The sequence below is a fragment of the Lycium barbarum genome, chromosome 8 (assembly GCF_019175385.1).
Source record: "Lycium barbarum isolate Lr01 chromosome 8, ASM1917538v2, whole genome shotgun sequence".
Taxonomy (NCBI): Eukaryota; Viridiplantae; Streptophyta; class Magnoliopsida; order Solanales; family Solanaceae; genus Lycium; species Lycium barbarum.
The window spans coordinates 109,398,560-109,408,830 of NC_083344.1; the positions used below are offsets into that span (position 1 = coordinate 109,398,560).

The 10,271-nt window shown below is 37.8% G+C and overlaps 1 protein-coding gene across 1 annotated transcript; it reads left to right on the plus strand.

Moving 5' to 3' along the window:
• The first annotated feature begins 234 nt into the window (after positions 1-234).
• Positions 235-9,977, plus strand: LOC132606638 (rac-like GTP-binding protein 5). Its single transcript, XM_060320215.1, has 7 exons — positions 235-615; positions 7,076-7,163; positions 7,259-7,368; positions 7,701-7,764; positions 9,174-9,238; positions 9,355-9,420; positions 9,509-9,977. The coding sequence occupies exons 1-7, from the start codon at positions 517-519 to the stop codon at positions 9,611-9,613; spliced, it is 597 nt and encodes a 198-aa protein (XP_060176198.1). The 5' UTR covers positions 235-516; the 3' UTR covers positions 9,614-9,977.
• The last annotated feature ends 294 nt before the right edge of the window (positions 9,978-10,271 follow it).

The following is a 10,271-nucleotide window of genomic DNA, read 5'->3' on the forward strand; positions in this document are numbered from 1 at the left end:
TTACTAACTTACCCCTAATTAAATACCTAGAAAAGAAAAACTATTTAATAATTCTTGATTATGTAAATAAAGGTAATGTTAAAAGAACAAGATCAATTTCTTTTTAAAATCCTAAAGTATCATTTATTTTGAAATAAAATAAACAACGTAAAACACCAAAAAAGGAGGGAGAACATTGTATCCAAAACTTCCCCCACCCTCATGTAGTTATCAATTAATGTGGGTGTTGAGTTAGGTGGTGTCTGTATCTGCATTCTATCCTTAATATCTACTTCCTTGCATTAGCATTTAGCACCCCCACTCTTAACTTTCTTCTTTTCTTTCCATTTTGTTTTCTCTTTATATTAAAATACTATTCCTACTTAACAAATAACCAAACTCTTAACGACATCAGAATAGAAGAGTAGTAGTTGCACAAAGAGACAAAGAAAACCAAGAAATTTCAAGAAGAAAAGAAGGAGAATTTGAAGGGGTTTGCCGGAAAACTTGAAATATTTGAGGTTTAAGAAATCAAGAATGATTGGGTCCAGGTTCATAAAATGTGTCACAGTGGGGGATGGAGCAGTGGGTAAAACTTGTCTACTCATTTCATATACCAGCAATACTTTTCCCACTGTAAGTCCTTCCTCCCTGTTTCTGTGTTTTATTACTACTCTTTTATTGGGTGAAAGATGTTACATGATTTTTTTTTTTTAACATAGATGAATTAATTCGAGGTTAGATCAAACTGGGGCTCTCACCAAGTATATAATATGTCTGAAAAGACATTAATTTTGGAAAAGTACTACTCCCTCCTCTTCATAAGTGTCCACTTACCATTTTTTATTTTGGTCCAAAATAAGTGTCTACTTACATAATTAAGAAGAAATTAATTTTATTTTTTCGGATTTATCCGTAATAAGTGCTAACTGACCAGATCATAATGTGTCAAGTTAATAATTGTGGGGTCCAGTCCCCTATCCCATATTTTTAAGGAAGGAAGATTTTTCTTCCTTTGACAAAATCACATTGGTAGCAATTGTGGAATTGGCCAACAAGCTAATTCTTTTGTTCACATTTTCGTGATGTAAGCGCTTACCTCATCATAGGCGTGATGTAAACGCTTACCTCATCATAGCCTATGATGTAAGCGCTTACCTCATCATAGGCGTGATGTAAACGCTTACCTCATCATAGCCTATGATGTAAGCGCTTACCTCATAGGCGTAATTCATTCCTATAAATAGGCAGCTTATGGTTCATTTGTTACACACCAAAATCATTTGCTACACACCAAAATCTCAGACAATACATCTGAGTGAGAGCAAAGTGAGGTATTCCATAGACTGTAAGAAAATAGTCTGTGAAGAAAAATAGAGTGAGTGATATTGTAGTGAGGTGGGAAAATCAAAAGAGTGTTATTTCTTTTGAGGGTGTAGTGGTCTTAGGAGTATTTGTACTCGTTACTACACAGTGTAAAATTCCTTACTATAGTGATATCAGCTGCTCCTCTTGGCCGTGGTTTTTCCCTTATTCAGAAGGGTTTCCACGTAAAATCTTGGTGTCATTATTGCTGCATTTTATTCTTGCTGATTTAACCATAAGTTAGTGTTCCGCGTTTATCACTAATACCGTGAATATTATTTTTGCGGGTCTATTTTATTCCCAACAAGTGGTATCAGAGCCAAGGTTCTGTCTGAGTATGCTCTGTGGTTGCAGCACAGTCTGAACTTCCACATCAGAAAAGAATTACTTTGGTCTTCGAATAAAATAGTATTTGTATTTGTGATAAACGATGGAAGCCAACACTAGTAGAATGGTTACTTTGAGTGGCGTAAATTATGCCATTTGGAAGGGCAAAATGGAAGATTTGCTCTATGTCAAGAATTTTCATCAACCTGTCTTTGGAAATAAAAAGCCTGATAATAAATCAGATGAAGAGTGGAATTTGTTGCATCGGCAGGTTTGCGGCTTTATTAGACAGTGGGTTGACGATAATGTGTTGAATCATATTTCTGGAGAGACACATGCTCGGACCCTATGGGAGCATCTTGAAAGTTTGTATGCTCGAAAAACTGGTAACAACAAGATGTTTCTGATAAAGCAAATGCTGGGTTTAAAATACCACGATGGTTCCGCAATGACAGATCATCTGAATATTTTTCAGGGGATCATGAACCAGTTATCTGCTATGGGCATTAATTTTGATGAAGAAATTCAAGGCTTGTTTCTACTTGGTTCCCTACCAGATTCTTGGGAAATTATTAGAACTTCATTATCAAATTCTGCTCCGGATGGTGTGATCTCTATGGATCTTGCCAAGAGCAGTCTTTTAAATGAAGAGATGAGAAGAAAATCTCAAGGTTCCTCCTCATCAGATGTCTTGGTGACTGACACTAGGGGGAGAGGCAAGAATCGTGGTTCTCAAAATAGAGAACATCATAGAAGCAAATCTAGAAGCAGACTTAAAGATATTGAGTGCTATCATTGCGGGAAGAAAGGGCACACAAAGAAGTTCTGCCGGATTTTGAAAAAAGAGAATAGAGAAAAGAAGGAAAAGAAAGAAGATGGCAATCGTGTTGCCGCTGTCACTACAGAAGATCTTGTTACTGTCCTTGATGCGGATCCGATAAATATTGCTTGTGATGAGTCAAGCTGGGTTGTGGACAGTGGTGCCGCATCTCATGTGACATCAAGGAAGGAACTTTTCTCATCCTATACTCCGGGTGACTTTGGAACTTTGAGTATGGGTAATGAGACTGTATCTAGGGTGGCTGGTGTTGGAACGATTTGTTTGAAAACTAGTATTGGAACTAAACTAGTTTTAAACAATGTAAAGCATGCACCTGATGTTCGTTTGCACTTGATCTCTGTTGGTGTTTTGGATGATGAGGGATATGTCAGTACCAATGGTGCTGGAAAGTGGAAGCTTACTAAAGGTTCCATGATTGTGGCTCGTGGCGAAAAGCGTCGTGGTCTATACTGGACTACGACCTCTACCTGTGTTGATATGGTGAATGCAGTTGAGAGCAATAGCTCTTCAACGTTATGGCATAAGAGGCTTAGCCACATTAGCGAGAAAGGACTAAATGTTCTGGCCAAAAAGAAATTATTGTCAAATTTCGAAAGTGCTAAATTAGAAAAGTGTGAGCACTGCTTGGCTGGAAAACAAAATAGAGTTTCTTTCAAGTCTCATCCTCCTTCAAGAAAGACAGAGTTGCTTGAGTTGGTGCATTCAGATTTATGTGGTCCAATGAAGACAAGGACCTTGGGTGGTGCTATTTATTTTGCTACCTTTATTGATGATTGCTCAAGGAAACTTTGGGTCTACGTCTTAAAGACTAAAGACCAAGTGTTGGGTGTCTTTAAGCAGTTTCAGGCCTCAGTTGAAAGAGAAACTGGAAAGAAGCTGAAGTGTATTCGTACTGATAACGATGGTGAATATTGTGGACCGTTTGACGAATACTGCAAGCAACAGGGTATCAGACACCAGAAGACTCCTCCTAAGACTCCTCAGCTTAATGGTTTAGCAGAGAGGATGAACAGGACCTTGATGGAAAGAGTCAGATGTTTGCTTTCTGAAGCAAAGTTGCCAAATTCCTTTTGGGGTGAGGCTTTATTGACCGCCGCACATGTTATTAATCTATCCCCTGCGGTTGCTTTGCAAAGTGATGTTCCAAACAGAGTTTGGTATGGCAAGGATGTTTCCTATGACCACTTGAAAGTGTTTGGTTGCAAAGCTTTTGTACATGTGCCTAAAGATGAGAGGTCAAAATTAACTGCCAAGATAAGGCAGTGCATCTTCATTGGTTATGGCCTTGATGAGTTTGGTTACAGGCTATATGATCCAATTGAGAAGAAGGTCGTGAGAAGCCATGATGTTATCTTCGTGGAGGATCAAACCATTGAAGATATTAACAAAGCAGAGAAGATAAAATCTTCAAGTTCTGAAGGTTTCGTTAATCTTGATCAAGTTCCTCATACAAATGCTGATGAAGTTGGTGGGTTCGATGACGATGGTGATGCCCAGAATCATGTTCCAGATCAGCATGTTGATGATGATAACGATGCTGCTATTAATGAGGTAGATGCTCCTACTCATGAAGTCGTGGATGAGTCAGATATTCCACTTAGAAGGTCTACTAGACAGCATGTTCCTTCTTCCCGTTATTTACCTAATGAGTATGTATTACTCACTGATGGGGGAGAACCTGAATGTTATGAGGAGGCCATGGAAGATGAGCACAAGGATCAAATTACAAGCCAGTGTACCCTCCTTCAGGTGAATGAGACTGGAGGGGGAGATTTGTGGGGTCCAGTCCCCTATCCCATATTTTTAAGGAAGGAAGATTTTTCTTCCTTTGACAAAATCACATTGGTAGCAATTGTGGAATTGGCCAACAAGCTAATTCTTTTGTTCACATTTTCGTGATGTAAGCGCTTACCTCATCATAGGCGTGATGTAAGCGCTTACCTCATCATAGGCGTGATGTAAGCGCTTACCTCATCATAGCCTATGATGTAAGCGCTTACCTCATAAGCGTAATTCATTCCTATAAATAGGCAGCTTATGGTTCATTTGTTACACACCAAAATCATTTGCTACACACCAAAATCTCAGACAATACATCTGAGTGAGAGCAAAGTGAGGTATTCCATAGACTGTAAGAAAATAGTCTGTGAAGAAAAATAGAGTGTGAGTGATATTGTAGTGAGGTGGGAAAATCAAAAGAGTGTTATTTCTTTTGAGGGTGTAGTGGTCTTAGGAGTATTTGTACTCGTTACTACACAGTGTAAAATTCCTTACTATAGTGATATCAGCTGCTCCTCTTGGCCGTGGTTTTTCCCTTATTCAGAAGGGTTTCCACGTAAAATCTTGGTGTCATTATTGCTGCATTTTATTCTTGCTGATTTAACCATAAGTTAGTGTTCCGCGTTTATCACTAATACCGTGAATATTATTTTTGCGGGTCTATTTTATTCCCAACAATAATAACATGCAAAATTTAATTAAGGGTAGTTTAGTTACAACAACATACCCAGTATATTCCCACAAAGTGAGGTTTGGGGAGGTAGAGCGTATGTAGACCTTACCCCTCCCTTGGGAGGCTGTTTCCGATAGACCCTCGACTCAAGAAAGACATTTCAAAAAAGGTTAGATAAGAATTAACAAAAATAAAGAAATCATCGCAAAATACAACAAAAAACATAACATAGCATAATGTCAAAAAGGAACAGTTACGACAGCAAACTAAAACGATAATCGAAGTACAAGAGACAACAGATAGTGACAGAAATAGAAAGGCAAAAAGCTACCAGGGAAGTGCTACACTACTAGTATGGAAGAATCCGCAAGACAACACTCTACTACTACTAATCTTCTATCTTAATCCGTGTCCTTCACGGCCTTCTATCTAAGGTCATGTCCTCGGTGAGCTGCAACTGCGCCATGTCTTGTCTAATCACTTCTCCCCAATATTTCTTCGGTCTAGCTCTACCTCTCCTGAAACCATCCATAGCGAACCTCTCACACCTGCGCACTGGAGCCTCTGTGCGTCCTCTGCACATGTCTGAACTATCTCAACCTCGCTTCCCGCATCTTGTCCTCCACTGAAGCCAGTCCCACCTTATCCTCGATAACTTCATTTCTAATTCTATCCTTCCTAGTATGCCCGCACATCCATCGCAACATCCTCATTTCCGCAACCTTTATCTTCCGGACGTGAAATTTTTTGACCGGCCAACATTCCATCCCATACAACATAATTGGTCTAACCACCACTTTGTAGAATTTACGTTTAAGCTTTTGTGGCCTTCTTATCACACAAGACTCCGGAAGCGAGCCTCCATTTCATCCACCCTGCCCCAATACGGTGTGTGACATCGTCATCAATCTCCCCATTTCCCTGGATAATGGACCCGAGATACTTAAAACTCCCTCTTTTTGATGGCCTGTGTCTCAAGCCTCACTTCCACACCCACCTCATGTGCTGTATCACTGAACTTGCACTCCAAGTAATCAGTCTTCGTCCTGCTCAACTTGAACCCTTTGGACTCTAGGGTCTGTCTCCAAACCTCTAGCTCAGCGTTAAGGCTAGTGTAGTTAAAATACTTATTTTTTTTCTAAGAGTTAGTATTTTGGGGTGTGCTAAAGGCTAAGTGGGTACTTATTTTGAACCGGAGGAAGTATTTTTTGGAAAGATTGATGTCTTGAGCCTTATAAAAGATGGAGTAGAAATTTTTCTTGAGAAAAGTCCGACTTGCACATCATATTATTGTTGCTATTCTGAAAGGGACTTGTTTCCGTTCCTATAACCAAATATGAAATTCTCAATATTGGTAATGTGGAAAAAAAAGGAAAACTAATTTCAGCTGTAGCTCTGTAGATTAAAGTTCCCCTGTTTCTTTGCTTATAGACCATATCGCTCGGCATTCACTGAGTTTCTAGAGAATGAGAGGAGAATGTGAAAATCATTGCAGCGTGACTTGTTTTCCGTCTTCCTTAGTCCCGGTGATGACTAAAACAACATATTCGCTCTGCTATATTTTTTGGTTCTCTTTTGTCATTGTGTTTGAAGTTTGAACCAGTATATGATTATGACGTTTTTCTTCATTTTTTCCCATCGATGTGTTTTATAGTCAGTAGGGAAGTGGTCTGCCTAATTATAATTGAATGGAAGTTTGATATGAAACCTCTTGATTTAATTTCCTATGCTTCCAGTAATATCTTAGAAGAGTCATAACGATAGTTTGTTCTTCATCCAAGAGACTAGGAACATAGGTGGGGTTGGGGGGGGGGGGGGGGAGGTGAAATGTTACATGTGATTATTGTTTTTGGCATATGGTGTTTATTAACTGAAATATGTTTATCTGATTAAAAGACGAGGCTTTGTTGAAAATCCTGCCTTTGCTTTGCCTCGGAACTTACAAGTTTAGTTTCTAAGATAGAAGCATGAGTGTTCTCTATTTAAAGTCATAGAAGGGTGGAAAATAGTGAGCTTTAAATTATGTTCTTTCTTTTAAGAAGTTCATTTATAAGAGTATTCAAACTTTCTGAATCATCATACTCTAAATTTGTTTGCTATGTTGCGAACAGGATTATGTCCCAACTGTGTTTGACAATTTTAGTGCAAATGTGGTTGTGGATGGAAGCACTATTAATCTGGGTTTATGGGATACTGCAGGTAAAGTTTCTTTTCTTTTCTCAACGCTAGTTTCCATTTTTCTTTTACCTTATTGTGGCATACATGCTTACTACCCCTACTGTTTGATTGGATAGGCCAGGAAGATTACAGTAGACTAAGACCCTTGAGCTATCCTGGGGCAGATGTTTTTATACTAGCATTTTCCCTCATAAGCAAGGCCAGCCATGAAAATGTCTCTAAAAAGGTACTTGCTCACATAACTAGATCTCTAACTTCCAGTTTTATTTTGCTGCTCACATAAATGACTATGAGACTGAGGAAATATATGCTGGCTATCTCCCATTATCTTGAAAGCAGTCCATAGAAGACTTTGGCTTGCTTAACTTTTACTTTAGTTATTTGATTCAACTTGTTCGTAAAAGTACCGAGAAACTTGATTATTTAGGATCATTTTTTCATCACCAAGGATTGGGTAAAGGAGGCTTATAAGAGAAAAAAGATGAATGAGATGTATGGTTGATGATATTCCACAATTTCCAGGAACTAATACATTTTCCTTTTGCTATTTTATTTCAGTGGATTCCTGAATTGAGGCATTATGCCCCAGGAGTTCCAATCATTCTTGTTGGAACGAAGCTAGGTTAGTATGTCCTCCTTACTCTGGTTTTATTGTTAACTTAATTAGCTATGTCTTATGAAATATCTATGTGTGGTCGGAAAGGTCTTTTCATTTGTCTGCCGTTATTTTAAGGTTCTACTTATTTTCATTGGAGATAATTTTCTTGAACTGTGATTGCATCCTTTATATTGGATATCTTGCCTTGTATGTCTGGATGAGCTGTGAAATGTCAGACAATAATTAAAGAGACTTTATCTATATGCCCAACCATCACATGTATTCGTCTGCACCTTGTTTTCTCCTCCTTTTGAAAGTTGAGCCTATTGTTACTTCAAGTAGGCAAAGTACTTCAGTGGTGAATAGAGATCCAATAACTTGTAGTATGTCATTCTGTAGACATTTTGGAGCTTTACCAGTTTGTTAACTTGAATGAGATTATCTCTGTAATTGAAAGACAGTTGCTTCACTAAGAAAATAGACTGTCAATCCATAGAAGCTGCTATCTACTGTCAGATTATTAAAGAATATCATGTAACCTCTGTGACTGCTGATTCCAGATGACTCTTGCATGAAGCACCAATAATGGTTGGATTTCTCGTGCTTTCTGTTAAACCAGAATTACACCTAAGAACTACTTATGGTGTAAACCTTGTTAAACCAGAATTATTTCTAAAACCACTTATGGTGTCAGCGATGAATTTATATGACGTGGAAGAAACATTAGTGTACAATAACTTTATGGATGTGAAATCTAACTGCTTGAGAGATTGAGGAGACTTACCTGTCACAACTGAAATTTGAAGGAGATGCGGTGTTTGGTAAGCTCCATTTCTGTAGGACACCCGATGCTTTGTGGTTTTAAGTTGCTTACCTAACCCTTTCCTTTTGAGAAGTCACTTACAAAAAAGTTCATAAATTTCCTAGCTAATAACATAACTGGTCTCTGAATTGGAATTAAAGTATGTGTACCATTGCACTAAGTAGTTCATAAACTATTCTGAAACACATGTTCTCTCGACTTTGAAATCCAGTTCTTAATGAGCTTAAGCAGCATGGTTTTTACTTATCTCATCATAGGAACTCAAGAATAGCTAGGCTGACGAAAGAAGAACATAAACTATTTTCAGTCAAAATTCTGCAATATATTCGATATGGACTTTGAAATAAAAGCATAGAATGAGCTTAATGGATTTTTTTGTCTACTTTGTGTTAAATAATATTCTGTCTGGTGCACTTTCTGTCTTAACCTGTTTCTAGCATACACGTTGATAACTTATTTCGTCATTATTGGTTCAATTGAATGTCTCCAGTTCATTGTTTCTATTTAACTCCACTTTTTTTTTTTTCCATTGTGGGCTAGTTCCATTCTTTTTCTGTCTTTTCTTGTAATTTCTCGTGCTGTTTAATAGCGTTAATTGTGCTTCCACTAGATCTTCGAGAGGACAAGCAATTCTTTTTAGACCATCCTGGTGCAGTACCTATTACCACGGCTCAGGTAGACCAACTTTTTAATATATTTCAGCAGTAGTGCATTCTTTATCTTAGACCAAATGGTTAATGTTTGAGGGGGCTAGTCTTCTATCAGTATCTCATTTCATGCTTACTTTAAAGGGTGAAGAGCTGAGAAAGTCTATTGGTGCTGCGGCTTACATTGAATGTAGTGCAAAAACACAGCAGGTAATTTTCCTATTCAAATAAAGATTATATGATCAAGTTATAAGACACCTCGTTACATACTTATTTTGCAAGAAAATAAAAACTGCAGAATGTGAAAGCTGTTTTTGATGCGGCTATTAAGGTGGTTTTACAACCACCTAAGCAGAAGAAGAAAAAGAAGATGAAGGGTCAGAAAGCCTGCTCTATCTTGTGATTTTGCTAAAAGAAAGGCTGTGCAAAGTTCAAGTAGTGCAGCAAATTTGTTTACTGCTTCGCAGTCTTGACTAAGTACACTGGGAAAGTGTCAACCTGGCTCGTGATCATGATTTAGTCTGGGTACGATAGTGCGCTCTTCATCTCTTTCTTAGTTAAATGTATATGATCTGTGTAACATTCATAAGATGTACTGTCCTGGCATCTCCTATATATTTGTTGTAGGTCATTTAACACACTAATTTAGATTTTTGCAAGAGTTTGTATGTGCTATTGTCATCATGCTGAATTGTTAAGAAGTTGTAACTTGTAATGTATGCTGCTTGTAGATATTGAATAATTTCTGGTTTCTTGATTGGGAGAAAGGCTTATGCAAGTGTTCCAAAACTTAATGCCTCTAGGTGGGAGTTAACTTTTGTGGTGGAAAGAAATCTCATCTGTGTTTTTGGACAATTAGACAGTTTCAATGTGTACAAGGACTGATAAATAGTGGGACAATCAAAAAGAAGGAAATATATCTTCCTTTACATGAAAGCTTCAACCTTATTCTGCGGTTAGCCAGTTATAAGTGTTACATATAGACTAATCATAGTAACTGTCAGTGTTTCACAAATGATACAACAGTAAAGCTATATATGTCGCTTTACTTTTTCACATTT